Genomic DNA, 26,896 nt, shown 5'->3' on the forward strand with positions numbered 1-26,896 from the left:
TTTTCTGTTTGCATCTGCTTTCAGAGTTGGAAGGGTCATCTAGTCCAACCCTCTGCTACGCAGGAATATGCAGCTGGGATTGAACCTGCAACCTTGGCATTATCAACACCATGTTTTAGCCAGCTGAGCTTAGGATAGCTCAGGCTTTCAGTTCCGAAAAACCTACCACCACCCCAGAAAAACCTACCACCATCCCAAATAGGCAAAAAAATATAATCAAATATTCCCTTTCGCTAAGAAAATTGCTGCTAGCAATAAGAAAACTTGCCTAATTTTACATACTTCGAGTTTAGCAGCCTGTTTTTATTACTATGCCTGTTACCCCTTGCAAAATTTCATATCACCTGCAGGAGATTATGAACACTATCGTTGGTTTTCTAATTAGGTAATATCTTATATATTTGTTTGTTTGGTTTACAGTGAAGGTCCAAAATACTGAGACATAAGGGACTGTTGACAATTCCACACACATTTAGGGGTTTATGAAAATGTATAATATACAGTAGAATTAACGTTTCAGGTACCAGCTGTCTCAATGAGATTTGGGATTTATGAGATTTGTGCTTCCCACAGGCATCTGGTTGGCCACTGTGAGAACAGGATGATGGACTTGATGGGCCTTTGGCCTGATCCAACAGGTGCTTCTTATATTATTGTGGAAACAGAAGATTCAAATCTATGTCCGGACTGGAGGACCTGACAATTACTGGGCTTTTTCCAACTCTCTCTTTTGCTTACAGGATTTTTCAGGCTCCCCTAAACTTGGTCCTCCATTAGGCCAGAGATAGACATAAGATAAAGAATGAGTTCAAAGTGTAATTCTAGCATTTGGATCCCGCTTTTCAACTCAGCAAATCAAATGATGGCAGAAGCCTTTCAATCTTGCTTTCTTCTCTTCAAACTGAAAAAGCATCCCACAGCTAGAGAAGGAATCAGAAATGGGGAGGAGGCAGTGGCAGCAACAGCAAGTGGCAGAGCCAGCAGGGAACAGCAAGCAAAACTCAAGGGGCTTGAGACAGAATTTAATTTGCTGGTATCTCTGACAGTTCGGCTTTGAAGTCTGGCTTGGAGCAATGTGAATAGGCTCTGAGCTCACTTTTTAGCTTGTGCCTGACTCAGTGTCCAGCTCCTGAATATTCTGCTAGTGATACATTAAGCATATACATGCTTCTCTGCTACAATTCAATATTTCTTTTTCACTTCCGGCTCTCATCCTCTATTTCCTCCTCACCTTACTGCAAAGCCCTGTACAATGTGTTACAAGCCAGAACTAACACTACCCACCAGGAGCTCAGTAAGCCTCCTATTTTTATTTTCTATTTTTAAAAAAATAAATGAATCATTTGAGACTGAAAAACAGGATGCTTCTACTTGAGACTGCATTTGATGTTTGCTTTAAGCCAACACAAGAAAGTCACCAGACGGGAAGACTCTGGGATGCCACCTTCATGTCCCAAGAGTTTCTGGCACCCAGACGGGGTGGCTCAAGATATTTTGCTGCTTGAAACAACAGATAAGATAACACCGTCTCACATACACACGCATCCTACATACAGACACTAACCAGACTGACAGCTGCATCTTGCTTCAACACTGATTGCAGGATAGCATCCTCCACCACATCTGAGGACAGCAAGCTGACTTAAAGTGTTCATGGCAGGCTGTGTAGCATACACAACTTTGGTGTCTAGCACCTTACTGGCACCGCCCTCCCCTAGCAACAGCTGCCTAAGGCAGGTGTCTCTCTCTGCCTAATAGTAGAGCTGACTGTGTACTCTGGATATACTTGATTCCCTGGACCCTCTGGACAATAACAAGCATACTGGCTGCCCTGTGCTTTGGAAAGGATCCTGTAGCACTAGATCCCCATTTAGCCCTCTGGTTCCTCCCCTCCTTCACCACTCCTAAAAAGAGGAAGGCTTTGAGGAAAAACACCCTCCAACCCATTTCATATGTACACATACACCTGTTGGCAGCAAAAGAATGAGCAGCCCTTTGGCACCCACCTGAGATCCAAAGTAGACAATGCAATAAATGCATGACCACATTTGCATTATGTTTAAATCTTCAAAAGCAAATACAGCAGTTGCATGCAAGAGGATCCCGACTGGGACTGCAGTGTTGAAGGCAGGGTGTCATGTTAACCCTTTTGCCCTTGCTATCTTCCTGATGAAAATTGACACCACCTAAAGCTGCTTGATTGCCCTGGAAGGGAAGCTGCCATTTTCACCCATAGTAGCTTCCCTCCCCTGTGTTGGGAGTTCTGAAAATGGATCAGAAGCTTCTGTAGCTGCAATATAGATAAGTTAAATAAATAAATGAAGATTACCAGAAGCAGCCATGCATTTGATGTACCATTTACTTTGACCCAGAGTCTTGGAAAATGTGTTCCACTTGATACAATCTGAACCCTAGTATGAGTAATGGCAAAAAATATTTATCTCACTTCATCCTCACTCCATCAATGTCCCCTCCAAAATTTCATTCATGCTTGAGCCAATATTCTTAATGAGCTTGCAAGTGAACTGGGAGCTGCAGCCAGAATTCTACCTAGTGGCTTCTTCTCTGCTGTGGCTTAAGAGAAAGAGGGAGAAATGCAGCCCAGAAAGAAAAGTGTTTTTCCCTAATTTGAGTACTGAAGAGACCGATGTTTATTCAGATGGCTTGGAGAAGATCCAAAACAGCTGGATAATCAATCAGCTAGATTATAACATTATTCATGTATGGCTTCATGGACACAGGGCTTGACATAAAGGTCTGCAAACTTAGATAATCAAGAATTTCATAGAAGTGGGAAATAGAGGCCAACTGTAAACGCTGCCAGAGTTAACACTTACACAACAATCTTTCTTTTTGGCATTCATACACACTGTGCTAGAATTTGTTGAATGAATGTTCAGTGAATAGCATCCTGCAAATCAGATTTGAACTATTTCCATTTTTCAAGTACAAAATAAGCCAGGATTCAAACAAGAGTTTCTAATTTAAAGCCCTGTGTTATTGGCTTAATCCAGTGCTACTTGCTCCACTTGAAGTTCAAAAAGTCACAGCAACTAACATCGAATTCTAGCAGAACACTAATAGAATAATGATAATTAAAAAAATATATTATTTATGTAGCATCTCCAAGTGTTGAAAGCATTTCACATGTATTATCTAGTTGCATTTGTTACAACAACCCTGGAAAGCAGGCGATAAACAACAGTTGTGTCCTCCAGATGTTGTGAGACTACAACTCCCATCACCCATCCACTAGCCATGCTGGCTAGGACTGATAACAGCTGGTGTCCAACAACAATTTTGAGGGCAGCATACTGGCTACTCCTTCCATAAGGTAAGTTTTATTATCTCCCAGTTTTGAGGGCACCGGATCCGAGTGACGTCATAGCATAGGCAAGACCTGAACTGGGGATTTGGAACCTCTTAGCCACTACCGTGAAGTAGATTGTTACATTTCTGCCATTAGTTACAAACAGTATTTTCAATAGGAGGGCTACATATGCAAGCAATGGCCCCAAACTGAATTTAGAAATAGCACTGTCTATCTCACTAAATTCCAAATATTCTACAGTACTTTTGTATGGGTGGTGATGTACCAATAAAATGATTGTTGAATAAATAAAATGCTATCTACTGCAACTATTCGCATTGTATCTGCAAAATACATCAGCATGAAACTATGCATTTTCATCATGGCTGCTAGCAACTTGCAGTGCTGTGTGCTATGCTATGCTGTGAAGAAGAGGCTCAAAGCATTCAGCTGGTGTGAAGAATGGAGGACTTTGTAGGCAGTGACACAATGTATGCTTCAATCGATTTTCGGGAAAGAGGAAGAGGGACAGTGAAGAAACAAACAATTCCAGTCAAGATGGCAGCATTTATATATATATATAAAAGACACTTGTGTGATTCCATCACAATTAACATCATGGAGCACTTTCTTAGGAAAAGCAACATATAACTCACTAGTCAAACCACAAGAGGTATATCATGCAAGATCAGGAATGTAGAAACGAACATGCACATACTGCTGTACAAAAACAGCTATTGAGCAAGGGTACAATGCTATTGCCTCTTTCAAGGCAAAGGAATAGCCCTTAAATGATATGTAGAGACCAGAGGAACATCGTCTGTATTTGACTGCCATATAAACATCTTCCCAATTCAGACCACAATTTTCATCTCCTTCCTCAGGATTCTGACTACTGGTCAAGCAAAAAATTATAAGGACTGGACAAAGAGTTCCCCTGCCTTGCTCCCCAAACAACAGCCAGAGTAATGACCATCTTATTCTGCCTTCCAGATAGAATGAAATGAAATGTAACCTGTCAGTGTTTGTGATCACAGCTGAGCTCCGCTAGAGAGAAAAGGCTTCTCTCACACATGGCATATTGTGCATGGAAAACATGTTAGATGTGACAATCACACTATTAATTACAGCATTTTGAGTGCCCACTGGCTATTTCAAATGGCTGTCATTGGAATAAAGACACAGCCTTGTCTATGCCAACCTGTTAAAAGAATCTATTAACCGATACATATCTTGTTAATTATAAACATCTTCAGGTGTTGTTATGTTTCATGGAGATGTTCCCAGTTCTGGTTTCTACTGCTTGCCTAGGCTTTCCATAAGTTTAGGTGGAACCTTTTTCACTGATTTTTTCTCTCTCAAGAACAATAACCATATGCTAGTTGGTTACGTGAAAAATACTTTCCATAGGAGGACTTCATATGCAAGCAATGACCACAAAACAATTGCCTCAGAAAATGGCATTTATTGTGCCCATGCATGCACACACAAATGTTAATACGTTTTTTCATGCTGAGCTTCTGATTTTTCATTAACGTACTTCATATGCAGATGATTACATTGCTTAAGCTTAAAGAGTAAGCAACCACGTATGCATCTACATTTAGCATCTGTAGTAGCTTTCAAAAGCATACTGTGATTTAGAAAAACATATGAATTCATACGAGATATTACTGATAGAAATAAGCATATTTGCACACACATCCATTGCAATTAACTGTCTGGAGAGTTGGTAAACACTGGAAGGCTGTACACAGTCTAAGTGGGTCAGTTCTAATGAGAAAAGCATGACATCTACATGTAGCAAGGCAGATGGAACACAGACCAGAGGACTGGAACATGGAAACAACTGAGATATTATTTGTTTGCATGGAATTCGTAAACAAAAAAACAAAAAAAACCCAAAAAAAACCATTGTAATCAGCTCCCAGAACCATCTTCAGCTATGGAAAAACTATTTTAAGATCTGTTATGCCTGTAAAGTACAGTGGGATTAGATGTGTTTGCATTATTATTCCACTGGTTATAACAAGTATCCTCTGATGTGCCTAAGTAATTCCAGAATGCTCAGAGCAACATAAAAAACACTGATGTAACAGCACAGGACTAAGGATGAGATGGTGGGGGAAAGAGGCTCTAAACAGTGGGAAAATGCAGAACTATCACCTGGCAAGAAGAATAGTATGTCCATTTAGAAAGGTGGCACATACTGAAGTCTGCAACAACATGCAATGTGCACAAGAGATTATACATAAAATAAGACAAATACACAGCTCTGTTTTATTCAGAAACAAAAGAAGATGCACTATACATAATCAGAAATAAAAGAAACGTCAACCTGCAATCTTTCACATTTACAACCATTTTTCTCACTATACATCACAAAACAGAGGTCTTCCAACAGATAGCAAAAGAAAAGGGAGGGAAATATAGGCAGCACTATCCGAAATTTACAAAATATACGCAGAGTCTTTGTTCAGACTGGAAACCCATTCAAAGGTGTAAATAATGGTCACTTTGTTAGATTTCTAAATACAACTAGCTGCAAATGTGTGTGAGTGGCTCTCTCATAGTTCACACTGGGCTCCCTTGACCCAGCTAGACAACCGTGAAAACACGAAATAAATGAAGGTTAACAAAGACTGGTCTGGGAAGCAGTTAACATTAAATGCTGGCAGTGTTAGTATTTTACATATAGGGCTGCACTGTGCATTCCTTACGCGTGAAATATCTGTGAAATATTTGGAAAAAATCTTTACCACCTATCTTGTCACAACAACAAAAATGGCTTTTAAAAATGGAAGGGGGGGGAATCTTTCCAACCATCTACACAAGAATTTTAATTACCATGCAGAGATAGAGAGAACAGAAAGACAACATCCCACTCTCACACACACAAACACCCAAGCAACTAGTTTATCACAATACCTTTTTGTGTCTGTCCCTCTTCCATATTTTCTTCCATGGCTACCTTTCTTCACTAGATACTGCTGCACAGGTTTAATCAAAAGCCTCCCTCAAATATAGGGAAAACTGTAGATTTATTTTTCCCGGGAAGCTCCAACAGCACTGGCTTATGCAGGTCTTCGGAGCTTAGCTAAGGCTCCCCTCACTCTCCTTCCTTGCTTGGAGACAGGCTGTCAAGTGTAATTTCATTCAAATTACTCTCCCGTGAAGATTATCAATTTTTCTTCTCAAAGCTGTCCATTGTATACCACTGTAAGCAGGTATTCAAATGAAAAGCCTGTGAATTTTTGGGGGGTGGGGGATTTTGGTTGGGGTCCCAGTAGCAGTGTCACTGTGATTCGTAAGGCTCACTTTGCATATAAAACAGGGGGGGAGAGAAAATGATGTTTGCATTGAAATCTGCTTTAAATTGGAAACAGGCTGCACTGCGAACAGATGGAGGGGTGTCTTCCTAACATGAAGCAGACCACGAACCTATAATTCCCCCTATTTGCTACCAAAGTGGGAAAGCCCAGATGCCTGTAGCTGTGGATGCTGCAATACTGCGATACTTACTTCTCCCTCACATACACTACCATGTATTTGGCTTAAAAGGATTTCTAAACACATAATCGCAATTCAGTTCAGGAACAGTGATAGGAACCTTGCAGCTGTATGTGTGAGTGCACATACACACACGTATACAAGAGAACACAAAGGTATCTATGAAATCTAACATTTCAGTTTTCACCAAATCTGCTCTCTGAATATATTACAAATTTACCAGCTGGTTAAAAAAGGACCAAAATGTGAAAAGACGAATACAGTTTTTGGAATTAAAATGGTACTTGTGGATTATTTCATTGCAAAGCTAACACATAAATACATTAAAAATATTTAAATCCTTCAAATCTCTTATCCAATACACGGAGACATAATATTAGCTATATGTTACACCACCCCATGCAACAACAACAAAAAAAGGATGCTGAAAGGGGGAAACAAATCTGTTGTGTTGTGGACTGGTTAGGGAATGCAGAGGTTAAGTACATCATGAAAACACCTGCTTGTTTGGGGAGATCTGCAATCTGATTTTAAATACCAGCTTGATTGAATACTGCAGTCTAGAGGTGAAATTGCATTCCTGTGCCTTACATCATTGGGTGGCACAGAATAAATTTGGAGTTCCAACACTCTGCATAGGTGTCAAAGGAAAAAACTCTAAATCCGTATTTTATGAAACCTTCCTGTTTCTGTTTCTCCAATTCTATCACCAGAGAGCAATAATGTTTCGTTATGAAGAACATTTAACAAATATACATAAGGTATTAAATCTGACACAGAGAACAGGCAGCATCTTACTCTATTGCCTTATGTACTCTGTCCTAGGGAAAATTGATTATAGCTTCAGTGGACTGCCATAGTAGTACAGCAAGAAGCATCCACCTATCTAGGTGCTTTAGCGAATATAAGCCATGGGTGTCCACAGGAGGAGGGGGCAGTACTCCCCCCCCTTGGATGAACAATGGGTTCATATCCATAGCTTTTCTTTTCTTTTTTTAAAGTAAGTTTCTAGTTTTTTTAGAACCTGAGTTAAGAAGCAAAATGTGCATGTACTAATTCTGCCTTTTGTGTGGTGATAAACTAACCAGCTTACCATTTCAGTGTTTAACATTCCGCCCTTCCTCCAGAAATAAATAAATAAATAATGTGGATGCCCACCACAATATCAATGTTAAATTCAATACTAAACAAGTAACTGATTTTAGCTTTTTACAAACCAATGTATCTAGCATTGCCATCTGCCTCCAAATCACTGTTAACCTGCAGAATGGCAGAACCAACGATTATTCATGATGCAGCAGAACCCTTTGCACTATAAATAGCTGAAGAAGCCACCCAAAAAGGCACAATCATGCGCCACCATGGGGCCACAGCGAGGGAAACATGTGGCATGAATGTCTCTGCCTTGCTTATCATGTAAAAAATGTTTCCTAACCATGTTGTCCTATTAATGTTTACTCCGAAGTAAGTCCCACTGTATTGAATGGGGTTCACCCTTTTGTTAACACCTTTAGAATTTCAACCCGTCAATAAAGTGACTTATGCTCTAAGTGAACTCACTGAAATAAATGACCACCAGTAACTTGTCCATTGCTTGCAATGGGTCTACACTGAATATGACTTAGTTGGATAGCATCCTGTGACTTCACATATCATGTGGAAACCAAACAGAACCAATCATCCGATGAGTTTCTAAATGTATTCTGCATGAGCTGGAATCTGTTGAAAATAAAAAGCCCTGCAAACAGAAAGCACACAGACAAACTACTCTGTGAAGTAAAGGAATGGTCTTTACATGTTCCATTCCTAATCTGTCTGAATCTCCTGAACAGTAGCTATGAGCTATTGAGCCATCTAGAACCTGTATTCTGCACATAATACTCCAAAGTTTGGACTCCTGCTCCCCTAATTTAGGGCAAGTAGGCCATCTAGTTTACTTAGTCTTAACACCAGCCATGGACACCACTAACCCAGGATACAGGCAGCCCCCCCCCATTTGAAACCCATTGGAAAAGCCTGCGAACACCCAATTCTGCCCCCGTTCCACCCCACTCCAGCCCCACTTTACCCTTTCAGTGACATTTCAGTGGTGTCTTTGTGATGTTTCTGGGTCACTTCCAGGTTCAATGTGATGCATATATGCGCGGTCATGCATACTGAACAGGTGTAAATGGGGGGCTGCCTGTACAATCGTTAGCTGTATCGTTAGCTGTATAAAAAGGTAAAGGTAAAGGACCCCTGACAGTTAAGTCCAGTCACAGACAACTCTGGGGTTGCGGCACTCATCTCGCTTTACTGGCCGAGGGAGCTGACGTTTGTCCGCAGACAATTTTTCTGGGTCATGTGGCCAGGATGACTAAGCCGCTTCTGGCAAAACCAGAGCAGTGCACAGAAACGCCATTTACCTTCCCACCGGAACAGTACCTACTTGCACTTTGACATGCTTTTGAACTGCTAGGCTGGCAGGAGGTGGGACCGAGCAATGGGAACTCACCCCGTCGAAGAGATTTGAACTGCCGACCTTCTGATTGGCAAGCCCTATGCTCAGTGGTTTAGACCACAGCGCCACCCGCGTCCCGATTAGCTGTATAAAATACTTCAAAAGATATGTGGGATGATTCTGAAATTCCCTTCTGCTTTACTTCTGCTTTGGCAGTGAAGAAACTATGGAATCTATGAGCATACAACCGTACACCTGCTTTTCGTAGGCATAACGGGCTCAAGAGTAAACCAACACGCACTATGGCTCATTAGTGGCTATTACTCAAGAGAAACAGATATGCATCTACATACGTATCAGTTTTCCCTGGGTAATAGTCATTAAATGAACCATGAAGATGACTCACTCTCATAACCCACTTATAGGACTGAACTTTTTAATTCTTCACTAATCGTTCGAAAATCCACATGAGTGTGTAAGCATTTTTTACTTTTGATATTTCTTTTAAACCTTCTTTTAAGGTTTAAATAAAGAATCTGCTTGCTCATTTCACCAAATATTTGAGCAAGCGAGCTACATAGTCCAGCTAGCAATCTTGATGTGCATGGTAAAAAGGTCCCAATACAGGTTCTGGCATTGCTCAACTGATAAAGAGTTGGGCACTGAGCTAGGAGACATAAGTTGAAGTCCGAGGGGAGTCGGAGAGCTGAAAATAGTGCCAATATATTTCACATCTGGCAATCAATGTGACCCTTTGATTTCAGATAGTACATGGTTAAAGGTAAAGGGACCCCTGACCATAAGGTCCAGTCGTGGCCGACTATGGGGTTGCGGCGCTCATCTCGCTTTATTGGCCGAGGGAGCCGGCGTACAGCTTCTGGGTCATGTGGCCAGCATGACTAAGCCGCTTCTGGCAAACCAGAGCAGTGCACAGAAACGCCGTTTGCTGCCAGAGCGGTACCTATTTATCTACTTGCGCTTAGAGGTGCTTTTGAACTGCTAGGTTGGCAGGAGCAGGGACTGAGCAACAGGAGCTCACCCCATCGCGGGGATAAGAACTGCCGACCTTCTGATCGGCAAGCCCTAGGCTCTGTGGTTTAGACCACAGCGCCACCCATGTCCCTTATACATGGGTACATGGCTAGGTGAGTCTAAAAAGCCCTATGAGGGAGGCTTAGTTTGGTTGGAATCAAGGATACACTTCCAGAGTTATTGCTAAATACATTATTCCTGGTAAATGATCCACCATAGCCACTAGAGAGCTGTGAAAATTTGTGACCTGGGCTTTTTAGACTCATCTACCCATGTACTATCTGAAACCAAAGGGGTGCATTGGTTGCCAAGTGGGATTCCCCCCCCCCCGCCCCAGCTTTTCTACCCCACTATCCTACTTCATGTGGTCTTGGACTATCACTGCCTTTAATAACTGTGTTTATTAACCATTATTATGTTAATTATTAATTAAACTCAATGCGAAGTGCTTTATGGTTTTTTTTTAAAGTAAACAGTCGTATGCAGTGTAAATTGATGAGGAGTGGGAGGCAAGAGCAGCAGATAGTTTTTCATCTGCATATTTTCATGTGGACTTACAGAAAATGACAGTGTTGCTGGTGAACCACTAAAAAGACCAAAAAGAAGAAGCAATAGCCGGTGTGTGAGAATGTGGTTTGGAGAGATGTTAACCTGTCTGTCATGTTTACTGTCAGTGCTGCAACTTACAACAAATCAAATGATTTCTCTTTCCAGTTCAAATGCTACTCTGAGCAGCCTAAGGTTTGCAAGGGCAATTTCAAAGACTTTTGGAACTACCAACTTTAGACCACCTGTCAATCTGGCCAAGGTCTGAAATTACACAACCACATTTCAAGTGTATTACAGCAGTGTGCATGAAGAGGCTGCCCAGCTCTGGAAACCACCCAGCACTAGATAAAAGAAGAATGCTGAACTGGAAGTATGGAAACTGTAGTGCTACAAAAGAACTTGGTATAATTCAAGTGAGTGCATGCATCTTCCTGTTTGGTAAAATCACAGTGCTCTGGCTTCCAGTACTAAGAAATGATGCAGCACTGCAGGTGCTGAGACAAGTGATTTGGCAACTAAAATACAATATATCCAGACAGAGACTAGTAAAACAATATCGTCAGGGTGCAGCACAGGATACAAAGGAACCTTGTTGCACCTGACTTCCTGTTTCTGCCCATTTAAGAGGACAGAAGAAAGAAAAATGTTGCCGTTGCCTACCCACTGCAACACCCATTGGAAATTATGGTTTCAAAAAGGAGACGGGGGGTGGGGGAGAGAGACTGTTCCATGTCCCTTTCCTACCAAGTCTTTCATATTTATGAAGTATGAAAGGATGGGGAGGGGGTTTCCCAACCATATGTGTTGGGAGTCTATGTATCAATTACATTATGCATCAGGTGAGACAAGACATCTGGAAACTATTAACTCCACATATATTAGACCTGGGGTGCCAACTTGAATAAAATATTGGGGGCCCAGGTAAGCCCTGCCCCACATAATCAATTACATGACATGGCACACACATACACCATTTGAATGACAACACCCGTCAACTGGGGAGGGCAGCCCCTTCAAATATTTTAGGGGTGGCGAAGGAACCTCAGCCCCCAGGAGTTGACTCCTATCTACGTATTAGACTGCTGCATAGCTGTAAATAAAAGGCAACATCCTTCGGGTAGTGGGTGTTTAACCTCAATCTGAAATGCATCACCTAAGAAAATCTCAGTGCTCTGGCTAAGCTGATAACAGTAACAAAATTTAGGCAGGCTCCTATTTAGAGACAAGAGGGGGATGGAGATGCTGAAAAACTTGGCCCATTCAGTGTTCAATTATTTAGTTCACTGAACTTTCCAATATAGCCTAATTCTTTTCTGAACGGAGCTGCAACCATTTCATCTTTATCCAAGCACTGATCCCAGCCAGATAGTGTGCAGAGCAATCAGCCATGTTAGCAGGCTTGATGAAACAGTGTCACGGAATTGACACACTGACACAGTAATCTGCAATCAGAGTGGAAAGAACTTGCTATCATGTGCTAATTCTGTTTGTACATACTAACATTCTGACTAAAGTTCGTGTAATGAGTCAAACTAGTTTTCCCTTCTTTGTCATGAAGGGGGAGTTCATGATCCTTTCATTACTTTTTATTAAAAATAAAATAAAGTAAAATAAAAAATTCCTTCCAGTAGCACCTTAGAGACCAACTAAGTTAGTTATTGGTATGAGCTTTTGTGTGCATGCACACTTCTTCAGATACTTTTACTTTTTACTTTTACTTTTTACTTTTACTTTTTACTTTTACTTTTTACTTTTACTTTTACTTTTTGCTTTTACTTTTTGCTTTTACTTTTTACTTTTTATTACTTCACCATAAGTAAACCTTCAAAGACATATATACATCTATGCTCCCGTTTAAATCTGATGGCATTATTTTCATTTTGGCATACCAAGGAACAAAAAGAGCCAAAGCTCATTTCCAGGAGTTCCTGCAAGGGTTGTTGGATTGTTTGAACGACAAAAAAGTTATCACTTATTAAGCCTAGTGGAACTGCCCATCTCCTCTCTCCATGGTCACCATAATACAATGTCCAAAATTGTTGCCGTTTACTAAAGCTCCACAGTCAACTGACTTCTCATGTGAAATGACTTGCATTCTCCTTCCTCTACTCAACTGTTTTGCTCTACTATACCCACAAGGTGTTTTCAAATAATAAAACAACACAAAATCTAAAAAACAGTTCAAAGAAAAAAGCCGATGCCACATACAGCTTTTTTAAAAAGTAACAGATTAAGACTCTGTTACTTTTCCATTGCTGAATTTTGTTGTGGTTTAGCCGTTTAGTCGTGTCCAACTCGTCATGACCCCATGGACCAGAGCACGCCAGGCACTCCTGTCTTCCACCGCCTCCCCCAGTTTAGTCAAACTCATGCTGGTAGCTTCGAGAACACTGTCCAACCATCTCTTCCTGTCGCCCCCTTCTCCTTGTGCCCTCCATCTTTCCCAACATCAGGGTCTTTTCCAGGGACTTTCTCTTCTCATGAGGTGGCTAAAGTATTGGAGCCTCAGCTTCACAATCTGTCCTTCCAGTGAGCACTCAGGGCTGATTTCCTTAAGAATGGAGAGGTTTGATCTTCTTGCAGTCCATGGGACTCTCAAGAGTCTCCTCCAGCACCATAATTCAAAAGCATCAATTCTTGGGCGATCAGCCTTCTTTATGGTCCAGCTCTCACTTCCATACATCACTACTGGGAAAACCATGGCTTTAACTATACAGACCTTTGTTGGCAAGGTGATGTCTCTGCTTTTTAAGATGCTGTCTGGGTTTGTCATTACTTTTCTCCCAAGAAGCAGGCACCATTTAATTTTGTGACTGCTGTCACCATGTGCAGTGATCATGGAGCCCAAGAAAGTAAAACCTCTCACTGCCTCCATTTCTTCCCTTTTTATTTGCCAGGAGGTGATGGGACCAGTGGCCATGATCTTCCTTTTTTGATGTTGAGCTTCGGACCATATTTTGCACTTTCCTCTTTCACCCTCATTAAGAGGTTCTTTAATTCCTCCTCACTTTCTGCCACCAAAGTTGTGTCATCTGCATATCTGAGGCTGTTGCTATTTCTTCCAGCAATCTTAATTCCTTTGCTGCACAAAGTAAAGCTACTCTCACTAGAAAATGGGCAGCTTGCCTGCTTCTTGAAGACCAACCATGAGCTAAGCAGTGCAAACTTCACAGAGAAAAGCATTCAACAGCTGAGGAGTTAATCCAGTCAATCCAGAGCCAGTGTGTTTAGACTGGTCTTTGGGTTCAGAAAACCAAACTAAGATCTGGGTTTCCCTAAGATGTACCTTTGCTGTAGTAAACAGTAGAAATTTTATATTTCTAATTAAAGCACTGGTATTCCCAGAATAAATGCAGAATCATTTCCAAATTATGTGCAAGAAATCACAGAGGGAAACTGTTCAATACATTTATATGCTGCACTCATTTTCTGCTCTACTGGAGGCAATAAGGATCCACCCTATTAAACTGTCCACTACAGACTGCAAAGTCTCTTGTGTTTTGTCTCCCAAAAGGTTCAGGGGCAGCACAGATTTCTCTCCTCTTTGGGTTTGAGTCTAGAAACCACATCAGTTGCACTGTGAATATAATTCTTTATTGGCCTTACCCTTCCTTGTTGGCTCATCCATCCAAATGGAATTCATCCCATCTTTTCACCAGGGGACAAGAAAACATTTTAAAATGAGCACAAAAGAGGAAGCTAAAGGCAACAGGGTATAAAGATCACTGCACAAAAGGCTTCTGCCTGAGCTGCTCCCAGGAGGGCTAAGAAGATTTACAAACCAACACAGTCCATAAATGTTAAACAATTTTGAAAGTCAGCATTAGCTGATTGTGATTACAAATCCTTAGTTGTAGAGAAGTTGTAAAAATCAAGCTGTATTCATAGCAATTTGCCACCAGTTATTTTATACATTCTGGTACTGCTGAAAGGACAGTTTATCTCTGTCTGTGAACTGGTCTGCTAATGACAAATGAAAGATGCACGGAAATGCAGTACTGGCTCTATTCTCTCAGAATGTAAATTAATTCACTCGAAAAGGAGGGGTGTGCATATTATTGAGGTCTGTATCCTGGCCTATCACTTCGCACTTCAGCTGAAATTGTACATAATAAAGCTAGATATCCAAATTTGATGAAAATGACAACTGTTCATTATTAGGAGATTTAACCTTACAAAGCATTCCACTAAAACGAAAACCAAAAAGGTTTTAAGATCTGTGAATGAAATGGAGCCTCAGATGAACTGAGTTAAGGAAAAATCACACTGATCAGATCTGCACATCATGGTAAGCCAACGCTCGCCTTGCATATGCCAACTGCACCCACTTTGGGCTAGTGCGTGAAATAAATAAGTCATGAAACCGATCTAAATGATACATCCGAACCGAGGTTCATGCTTTGTTTCACTCAAACAAGCCATGAGTGGGTAATCCAGGAACAGACATTGACTTGTCATTATGGTTTGTTTCTCCCCCTATTAGTGCATTTGCAGAAAAGCATTGTCTATGATTTACCAGGCCAGCAAACTGGGCAACTGAATGCAGCATGGGAATGTACAAAACTCTCTTCTTCATCTAAAGTTTGGAAAGACGAAGATCTAAAAGCTGTAATTCAAAGTGACCACATTATCAGAGAATACAAAAGAGCAGTTTATCAATATAATTCATAGGAAACTGTAACACTTTTTTTAAAAAGTGTTTGTTCCTTAGTATCTTGGAATGAAGCTAACAGCAACATCATTCATAAGTTTGGAGGCACTGACTGTGAAAAGAGGCCAAGAATTATCATAGTACATTTTGGGAGGTATCCAAGCTCTGTTCCCTTTATAAACTCAAATTAGAAATCTCTTAGTACGATGTGATTAGAAGATCGTCTTAATCTGCAAAACCAAATCACATAAATGGATATCAGAACAGTTTTCAAATGGCAAAATCTCCTAGTACACATGGAGACGTACAACCATGGAAAACAGCTGGTTAAAAATGGCATTTCCTTGCAACTTGGGCTATCTAAACTGTTGACTTCCATATAATACCAATTCCATGATAAACTGTAGCATTTTAGATTTTAAAATAGTAACATCATTCCTTCTTCCTAGCCACCAGCAGTTTACATTAAATTTCATCTGAAACACTGCAGCCCAAATATAGAACTTCCCTTAATCCTTAGATAAACTAATAATGTTAAAAGCCTACGTTTGCTCAGATTTATAATAAAGCTTTCTTAGACACACTAAATAAATGTAGAAAGCAATACAAGCCTGCATTCAAAAGGCATGGTACTTACTGGCCATTATTAAATAAATCAAATTTGGTATCTACAATCCAAGAAGGATTTGTGGTAACAACACCTGTGTGACTAGTTTAGGGACATGGGATGGGCCATACCAGATAAGCCAACATAGCTACAAAATCCTCTTCTAGAGGTCAATGTAAGGTGAACCCTCCCTTCCACACACAATTTAGCCAACCAGTTGTGAAAATGCAAGATAAAAGACCTCCTTTGTTCCTACTGAAGTCAAGATGCACCAAGTATTAAAACATTTCAGCATCCCCTGGAAAGCATCCCCTCTTTGCAGGTGTTATTTCCCCAGGAAGCACTCAAAGGAGTATTAAAGTTTTCACAGAGAAGAGAGGATTCATCTCCGTTGGCTTAGCAACTGAGCTGACACTCCCTGTTTTGCCATGCTAGGCAAAAAGGAAGCATCACCCTGATGCTTCTTGGAAGGGCATCAGAATGTAGATCTGAATGTGGATTTTGTAATGGAATCCCTGGCTGGCTGGGTTCACATAGTAAAAAAGAAACAAGATTCCCCCCCCCTTTTTATTTTTAAGCAAAGCAGCAGATCGTTAGTAAGAAAGAGAAAAGTGCCACTTGAAAGCACACTCAAAAGTGTTCTCGGCAAAAGAATAATGGCACAACTCTAGTTACGGTAATACTTATCACTTACCAAAGGTTTACATAAATATATATCAGTATTATATGCATGTACATATGGATACATAACAAAAGTATGCTTAACATACAATTCTAAGAGAAAGGCCTCTTGAACATGATTGCTGTCAAGTCTGAAGGCTGCAGAACTTGCGTGGCTTCCTGGTACTCTAGAAAGCTGCAGGTGATGAATCAATATGGCTAGAGCACAAGCTACATAAATCTCAAGGTAAATCCAACTGAACATAGGTGAAAGCAGATTACTGCACCTATGACATGGCAGTGACTCCAGTGAATCAGAACTACTCTTTGCTTCTGTTGCACCATCTAGTAGCCATCCAGCAGAGCATTTCCAGGTGACAAAGAGGCTTTTGAAATTTGGCTAGGAGGAGGAATGATGAACCTACTGGAGACAAGTTTGCCAGGCACGTTTAGATACCCTCAGGGCTGGTCCTGTAGAAGAGGTAGAAGAGTCCAGAGCACCATTGGGTCCCTTTCAATTATTGCATCCTCAGGATGCAGACTAGTCATTTCAAGGAGTTTAGCCCTTTATATGCATTATCAGTCCCTGCCCCTTGTGTGCCCCATGGGCAAGATCTCCTTCTCCCATGTTCCTGGTGATTCCCAACAGGCAGACAGCAAGGTAAATATGGCTGTACCCACCTGGTGCCTAAACTCATATTGGATGGCCATAGACTCATCATATGTTCTAAGATAAACAGAATGCTCTTGGCTCTTCAAGAAGCTAAGAGCACAGGGAGAGCAGGCCAAATGTCCAGGATCCTGTGTTTACAGTGTCCAACCAAATGCCTGTTGCCAGGGGCGACCTCCTGCTCCCACCACCATGATGCCCCACCCTCCACTTCCACACCCACTTCTGCTACCAGAACTCCCAGGCATTTGATGAACCCTGCGAGAGCTGGGCCATTTCTCTAAACATTGCCACTTGGCTTCTCCACCTCGGGGTGGGAGATGAGTGGACACCACTGTGCAGTAGAATGCCTCCCCTTCACCGCCAGCGGTAGAAGTGGTGGGGTGGCCCAAGCATGGCCTCTTGCACTTTTACAACCTGAGGCAGGCACTTCACCCCACCTCATGGGCCTATGGCCACTTCACCCCACCTCATGGGCCTATGGAAAGCCCACAAGCAGAACCTGAGTGTAACAGCACTCTCTGCACCTGCAATATTCAGCAATGGGTATTCAGAGGCATACTGCCTCAAAACAGGGGTGTCAGAACATAGCCATTGTGACTGGCAGCCATTGATAACTTTATCTTCCATGAATTTGTCTAATCTTCTTTTTAAACCATCCAAGTTAGAAGCCATCACTGCATCTTGGGGGAACAAAATCTATAGTACAGTGGTACCTCAAGTTAAGTACTTAATTCGTTCCGGAGGTCCGTACTTAACCTGAAACTGTTCTTAACCTAAAGCACCACTTTAGCTAATGGGGCCTCCTGCTGCTGCCGCGCCACCGGAGCCCGATTTCTGTTCTTATCCTGAAGCAAAGTTCTTAACCTGAAGCACTATTTCTAGGTTAGCGGAGTGTGTAACCTGAAGCGTATGTAACCTGAAGTGTATGTAACCCGAGGTACCACTGTATGTGCTGTGTGAAGAAATGCCCCCCCCCCATTTTACATCCTCCAACATTCAGCTTCATTGGGTTACAAGTTCTTGCAAGGACAGCGAGAGAAAATGTTTCTCCACCCACCTTCTCCACACCATGAATAATTTTATACAGTTCTATCATGCCCCATTTGCTATTTATCTCAAGTAAAAAGCCCCAGATGTTGCAGCTTTTTCCTCATAGGGAAGTAGCTCCAACCACTTGGTCCTTTTTGGTATGGTGTCAGCAGGCAAGGAAAAGCTGGGATCTTGTCTGCCAACTACTAGGACATAACAACAGCTAGCAGAGTTTAGGAACCAGACCAAACACTACATTCTCATATAACATGATGAAAGCTGTATGCCAATGGTTGGTAGAACCAAATCCAAATGGGTTGGGGCCAATTCTCAATATGGGTGTTGCAAAGGCCACACATTCCTTGTGTTCACACACATCCACAGATTTTTCATCTGTTGATGAGAGGAGATGTGGGTCAGATGGGGAGGGCTGGTAAGCTGGATTCAGCTCACAAGCCAGAGGGTCCTCACCCTTGATCTAGAGCATAAAGCAAACAAGGGCCTTGGCAGCATCTGGCTAGAAAGTGAAAACCCGGGCCAATATAAAGAGAAATATCAGTCGGCCAAGCCTTTTATTTGTATGCCACCTTTCCAAAGTTAAAACTATGCTCAAGGTGGTTTACAATGTATAAAAAAAACACATAACTACAAACCTAAAAGCAGTTATAAATAATAAATGAAATTTCAAAAAGCACACAACCAATTTGAACAATTTCCACATAAATCCAAAATAAAGATACAAAAAATTAGTATCAACAGCAGCAATACCCTTCCAACAAAAGCCCCTCACAATGTCCCAACCCAAGTCGAATAAATAAGCTGTTAGCATGCATCTGTTTGCATGCATATTTGAAAGCACCTCAAATTACACATTCTGTACAAAACATTGTGGTACTGATAGATGGGGTCCTTATTCAGAGGTGCATTTATGTCCACAGTTTGCCATCCTAGTAATGCATGCATACAAGATACAGATCTCCTTCATGGGATCAGGGTGACTGAATGCAGATGTTGCTGAACATCTAGAACTCCCACCAGCCCCAGCAAGCATGGCCAAAAGCCAGGCATGATGCGAGATGTGGCTCCACAACATCTGGTGGGTCAATGTTTCCCCATGCACAAGAACTGCTTCAAGCAACTTTTTGGAAACTATCATAAGCTGACAATGGTGCTCTCTTCCCTGTTGTTCCTTATCTCTATGTAACCCTGTTTTTTTGCAAAGGAAAGATCTTTTTTTCTGGGTTAAGTCCCCCAAACCCCAGCCAGTATGATGAGGAGAGTATGGGATGAGGAGAGGGAGCCCAGTAAGCATCTGAAGGGCCAAATGATCTCCACCATCATCACCAATGAGGTGCACAACATAATTTACATTCGACGCCTGGGTCTTTATTTCCAAATATGCAGAATATTTGGGGCTATTATTCAAAATACATCATTAGTAACATATACTAAAGTGACTGTGAAAAATTTGAGAAAGACAAAATGGGGGGAATTAATTAAAACAAAGGAAAAGTTGGGGTGGTGAGGTTAAAAGAGTAGCTGCTGCTGTTCTAACCATTCATTTTCTTCCCTTTCACATTCAAAGCTGGCCACAAAATCAATACAATATTGAACAGACCTCTTTAAAATCTATCCCCTGAATCTCATCCATCTATATACCACCCAACTGTCAGTAACTGTGCTGATAGTCAGATTAAGTACTCCCTCTGGGTGAAGGTAGTTAATTCGCGGACTGATGAAATCTTCATGCTTAGGTTTGCAGAAAACTAGATTTGGGGCAAAATAATATCAATTCAGAGTGGTGGGAGAACTTTAAAAGATTCAGACTCTCCAGAACTAAGGGCACCAGCATGTACCTTCCAATCATCACATGCCCATGTTGATGAACAAGCAGAGGGGGCTATGTTTATCATTTCACGATTGCACCGGACTGGGTGAAGTTTAGATCTTAAAAGGTTTGTGAATATCTAGAAACTGGCATTGAAAAGTGGGGGGTTTAAAATTAGTTATTCAGTATATTTCCATAATGATTTCCCTCCTCCTGGAGATATTCTCACATTGATTCATATATTTCTTTTAATAGCTTGCAAGACGCCATGTAACCATATAATAGCAAGAGATTATTGTTGTAATAAATAATGTTGTCCTGTGTCTTATTTCTTGCCGCTAGAGACCACAAAGTTTATGCCAACATGGGCTAGAATTTGTTCCTAAGGGCATTATCCGCAGCTGTTGAAACAAACGTCATATGACCCTTGTCTGCCCTGATAAGTATCACACTCAGTGTTATTTCTACAGCTTTAAGTGATAAATCTTTAGCTAAACCTAGACAATAAGAACCAATGCAAGGAAATTTCACAGAGATTACCTATCTTTGTAGTTTTCCTTTCCCTCTTGTACGGAAACCCATAAAATGCAAGGTTTCATCCAGTATGCTTTTTCACAGATAAGAGGGCTGCTTCTCCTGTTATATAATTTGTACCTACAGATTCATACGCTGTATAGGGAAATATTTATTTCGTAATGTCCAAATGACAGCACTGATCTATTTTTTCCATTCAAACAAACATATGAGGAAGCAGATGCAGTCTCACTTCCCTTGGCTTGAAGCATGCTTTTTAAAAAAAAAAAAAAAATGCAACCATACCCAGACAACAGAATACATACAACATAATTCAGGGGTATGGATCAGTAAGTACAAAAATAATAATAAAGAAAATCTCAGCACTGTAAATGCAACTGTGAAAACAACGGTGGTGTAGAAATACCTGTGGGCAATCAAAAGTGAAACCAAGCAGCCTACCTTCTGCAATAATTAGCATTGTAGGCATAATAATAATTAGCATTATAGACTAGGGACAGCTGGCAGTGATAACCCAGGTTTACAGTCTTGCCATGTTGCTGAGTGCACCACCAAGCCTGGATCTCCATAAGGCAGTGGCAGCCAGAAATGCTCATCATAAATAGCTGAGAAATCAATGTGAAGGCCTTCAGATTTGCAGTCTGCTTTATCTCTAGAACGGAGTAAATCAATGCAGTGCATGTTGAGTTGCCTTTTAAGACTAAGGTTCCAGCTGCTGCACAGTGAAGCACAAAACCTCCTGGCTGAAGTGAGTTTCTGAGGTCACACTACAATCTGAATGCTCTTCCCCAAATGATCAAGTTCCAAACGTTGAATTGGTATGGATATTTCTTAAGCTGCATTTATATGTAGGCGTTTTGCAGATTTTATCTGCAATCATACTGTGCCATGTTGCTAGATACTTGACCTGAGCCAAAGGAACGTGCAAGGTGCTATTTATAAGCACATAATTTATTTTTATTTATTTTAAAGTCCAAGCAGTTTATTTAAAATAGATTACTCATAAAACAGTGATAAAACCAACAAACATTCAAAACAACCCTACATCCTAGGCTTACTGAAACAAAACAAAAAAATGTTCCTAGCAAATGTCACAAACAATACAGTGCAATGAAAATGCCTTCCTGATGCAAATAGGCAGATAGTTTTATGGGAACGGTTTTAGCTCCGTAGTATACAGAGTTGCTCAAGTTCACAGAATGAGTTTCTGGTAGAAATGGAGCATTTAAACCCAGGTCTCCAAAGTCCAACACTTTATGCAATTACACAGTTGAATGGAGTGACTACAGCCATTTTCATTATTGCCAGTTTGGTGTCTTTTATATCATGTGACAAACACAACAGCTCAATACACAAAAGCACTGTTAAGATGTTGTCCTGTATGTGGTGGGGATGGGGAAACAGAATTACACCGGATGGCAAAACACCTACACACACTTGTTGTAACTTCTGAAAGAGCCTATACGAAGAGTTTCCTGATCACATGCAGGTTATGAGTAGGCTCTTTCACACAGTATGCCAGATACACATGGGGCAAAGCCAATGGCCACAAGCATGCAGAGTCCTATTTCCACGCTATGTGCATTCTGATGACCATTTAAACAGAGCTTAAATTTTGTGCATCTGAAGAAGAAAAGGAAAGAATTTTACTTTCCAAATTTGCATCTACTGAAACACTGCAGTCATGTGTTGGAAATCAGTTGTACCTCGAGTTACAAATGCCTCAGGTTACAAACTCCGCTAACATGGAAGAGTTACCTTGAGTCGAGAACTTTGCCCCAGGATAAGAACGGAAATTGTATGCCAGTGATGCAGCGGCAGCAAGAGGCCCCATTAGCAAAAGCAAGCCTCTAGTTAAGAACAGTTTCAGGTTAAGAACGGACTTCCAGAATGAATTAAGTTCATAAGTAGAGGTACCTCGGGTTACAGATGCTTCAGGTTACAGACTCCGCTATCCCAGAAATAGTACCTCAGGTTAAGAACTTTGCTTCAGGATGAGAACAGAAATTGTGTCGTGGCAGCGGGAGGCCCCATTAGCTAAAGTGGTACCTCAGGTTAATAACAGTTTCAGGTTAAGAACGGACCTCTAGAATGAACCAAGTTCTTAACCCAAGGTACCACTGTACTTGATCATCACCCATTAATCATATACTGTGATTCTGTATGTAATATGTTTAAATCTATAAAACAGAGCGTTGTGTGTGTTTTTTTGTTTGGTTTTTTACGAAACAGCAAGGTCCTGCATAATGAAACATTAAGTGGGTTTAAAAATGAAACACCTGCATGGATGTTCCCAATCAATGTGACTCTTCAGGATGGGATTTTCAATTGTAACTGTTTTGGCTTGAATTTAAAAGTTTGATTTTTTTAAAAAAGACACGTCCATAAAATTAGATCATGTTTTTCTTTATCCTAGGGTAAGCATTGTCAAATTATGTTCCTGACACATTAAGACCTAATATGTATTTCCCCAGCCCAACCCCACTCCAATTTTTTTAAGAAACCACCATCAAATCCTAATGGACATCAAATAGAAACAAATAAAAGCTAAAATGAAGAATTCCTATTCTCCTTGAAGTGCAATGATGCTGTCTAAAGTGAACTTACAATGAGAGCCTATAAAAGGCTTATATAAAAAGCAAAGCACAGCAGATCAACCTACTTGAAAATCTCCATTGCCATGACAACAGAAGCACAGCATTAAAGGGCCAGTGAACCTTTACAAAACCTGTTTGTGAAAATGTAGCATCTGCTGTTTTCAGGCATTTTTATATTAAAAAAGGACTTCTAATGACATATTATTTTGTTAGATCATTGAACAAAATGAGCACACGACACATAGCCTTTAAAAACATTTTTTAAACAAAATCTAGCACATTATGCAGCAACGCAATTCATGTGGTGAACTGAGAAGAAACAGAGTTCCACCTACGAACTGGTTAATACACTTATTGTGTGAGGGGGAAATGAGGACTTGAAAATGAGTTATTTTTAAAGCTGTATACCTAAAGACAAAAAACAATATCTGTATACTATTTGTTGCTACTTAACTTACTGAAACATATACATAAGTTATTATTTATGTTGTTGTTGTTGTTATATTCAGTTATTATTATTTATTAATACAGGTACATTACCTATTGTAACATATACATGCTTACATACTGTAAGTAGCTAGCTAGAAAACTAGATTATGCATACAACACACACACTAGTTAATGTGTGTGAGAAAGAAAACTTGCAATCCACATACATGTGAAATATTCAACAATTTCCCCAACTGTTATGCTTTGGTGAATTCGTCACCTGTTCTCACTGTTTCTGGTGCCATATGTATTGCTTGGTTTCTGTTGCAAGTGCAATTGCAAGTGTGCAATTTTATACTGGGAGTTGAATTTAGCATCCTGAGAATCACAGCTTTCTAGCACTTATGGATACAAAAAGAAACACAAATTATATATTATCCACACTGCTTCCTCAAACCTATTTAGCTTTGCAGGTGAATAAGAAGCAAAGCAAGAAGTTGTTCAAGGCCACAGAATATATCCCTTGGGCCTTGAACCCAAGTCTCCCATATCACAGTGTAACTCATTAACCAACAGGCCACAATGACTCTTCTATTGTAACAGAAATCATTTTGCTTGGATTTGTTTCTATGACCAGGCAGTGGCGTAGCGTGGGTTGTCAGCACCCGGGGCAAGGCAAGTAATTTGCGCCCCCTAACCCGTGGATTTGCGCCCCCTAACCCTAACCCCCAGATGTTGCGCCCGGTGCGGCCGGCCCCCCCTGCACCCCCCACGCTACGCCACTGTGACCAGGCGACACAGAAGCAAACTAAAATGAGGTAATTGAATGCCCAAATAACCAGGACATTTTCCCTGTTGACATCTCAGGATAACACAAGATGCCTCTGTACAGTGGTACCTTGGGTTAAGCATTTAATTCATTCTGGAGGTCTGTTCTTAACCTGAAACTGTTCTTAGCCTGAAGCACCACTTTAGCTAATGGGGCCTCCCACTGCCGCTGCACCGATGCTGCATGATTTCTGTTCTCATCCTGAAGCAAAGTTCTTAACCCGAGGTAATATTTCTGGGTTAGCAGAGTCTGTAACCTGAAGCATATGTAACCTGAAGCGTATGTAACCCGAGGTACCACTGTACATCAAAGCAGGATAACTACATTTACCATTATACTCACTTAGAACATTAATTTCAGCTCTCCTTGGCATGGTTTTGGTAGATAGGCCACCTCACAACTGTGTAACCCCCCACTCCCACTGACATAACACAAAAGCTGAGCTAGGGAAGAAATCTGAGATAAGTCATGGGATCCATGTAGACAGCCCCACAGGAAAGGCAGCTTCGAAAAAATTATCCCTGCTGCTCCTTGGCAGGATTCAGTTCACAGATTCAGCTAAGTAGGATCCAGCGAATCGAGTTGAGGGCCATGATGCCTTCCAGAGACAGGAAGACACCATTGCTACAGTGATTGGTGCTGGAGGAGAAAAGCACACGTCTCCCCTCCATTCTGCCATGATGAACAGTTATGTAATAAAGGGTCTTGATGCCTAGACAGAAGCATTCATAGATGCCACCACAGAATACACTATACCCAGATGGGAGTATTTTGGCAATTCACCCCAAAAAGCCAGAATCTCTCACCATGCATATGCACAAAGAGCTCAGAGCTGGGGCAGAGAGAAGCGCTCTGAAATCTGCCCGCTCTAACACACAGGGAGAAAGAGACACTTCGGAGCTTTCCTTTCCAGGGAGTTCCACTTTGTCCTTTTCCTACTGGTCTTCTGCCATGGTGTTATAACTTTTCTGTTTAGAAAAGCCTTTAGACAGCCTATTACCTCCTAGCATGCATTGCTCTGTGGGGGCATAGTGTTTCTTCAGTTCTTTATCGCTCTTGCTTTAACTCTTTAATCTCCGGGGCGCCTGCTTTGTTTGGCAATTTTTGTTACTTTATTTTATTATATTTCTATTTATTGCTTTAATATGTTGCATTTTTTATTTTTATTATATTATGGTTGTATTGCATGCTTCAAGCTTATATAAGGAAAGGGGATATAAATATTTTGAATGAATGAATGAATAGCTGAACTTGTTATATTAATACAGTGGTACCTTGGGTTACATACGCTTCAGGTTACAGACACTTCAGATTACAGACTCCGCTAACCCAGAAATAGTATCTCGGGTTAAGAACTTTGCTTCAGGATGAGAACAGAAATCGTGCTCAGGTGGCGCGGCAGCAGCAGGAGGCCCCATTAGCTAAAGTGGTGCTTCAGGTTAAGAACAGTTTCAGGTTAAGAACGGACTTCCGGGACGAATTAAGTACTTAACCCAAGGTACCACTGTAGGCCTAAAGAACTGGAATAGCCATGTTACCTCTTATCTTCCTATCTTCCTCAACTCAGCTAGTGTGAAGGATGACATTCATACAAGAAGCAGCAAGGGGGGTGGTAATTTGCTTATTTGTGTGAGGTTCTCTTCCTAGCAGGGTACACTGCTAGAGAGAAGGAGATGGGATTATGTACACTTAGACCTCCATTCCCTCTATAATACAGATTCATTTACTATTTTCACCCTGTCATTTATCCTGCTTTTCTGTTATTACAGGAGTAATCAAAATAGCATAAAATAATAGTGAAGAAACAACTGAATTTAATGTCCAGTTCAAAAGTTTCAGAAGAAGCCTACATGAATACAGGGCATTATTTTATTCAGTGAACCAGCATATTTAGCAGAAAATCCTATCCATTTATCCTATCCAAGGAGATGGAACACATACTTTCTTTCTTCCTTTTATCCTCACAGCAACCCTGAAAGCTAGGTGAGGCTAAGAGTGGCTGGTGGCCAAAGGTCACACAAGGAACTTCATGAATTAGCGAGGCTTTAAATCTGGGCCTCCTTAGTCCTAGGTGGACAATGCTGTAATCACTATATCACACTGTAATCACTATATCACACTGGAACTTTCAGGAAAGATGGGAATGCCATGTTTAATATTACAGACTTAAGAGGTAGGAGAGTGGTGGTAATCAGAGGGCAACGTAGAAAGCAGATGG

General features: G+C 41.0%; 1 protein-coding gene across 3 annotated transcripts in view; it reads right to left on the reverse strand.

Moving 5' to 3' along the window:
• GPM6A (glycoprotein M6A) overlaps positions 1-26,896 on the reverse strand; it is a 175,741-nt gene that overhangs the window by 104,423 nt on the left and 44,422 nt on the right. The window contains exon 1 of one of the 3 annotated variants that reach the window (XM_082237252.1): positions 6,239-6,729. The exons of 1 other annotated variant lie outside the window; for it this stretch is intronic. In XM_082237252.1, the coding sequence (XP_082093378.1) occupies positions 6,239-6,275 (37 nt within the window). In that variant the 5' untranslated portion in view covers positions 6,276-6,729. Of the gene's footprint in view, positions 1-6,238; positions 6,730-26,896 lie in introns of those variants that run through there. One more of the 3 variants, XM_082237253.1, reaches the window with a different exon arrangement.

Source organism: Podarcis vaucheri (assembly GCF_965113315.1).
Source record: "Podarcis vaucheri genome assembly, chromosome: 9".
Classification (NCBI taxonomy): Eukaryota; Metazoa; Chordata; class Lepidosauria; order Squamata; family Lacertidae; genus Podarcis; species Podarcis vaucheri.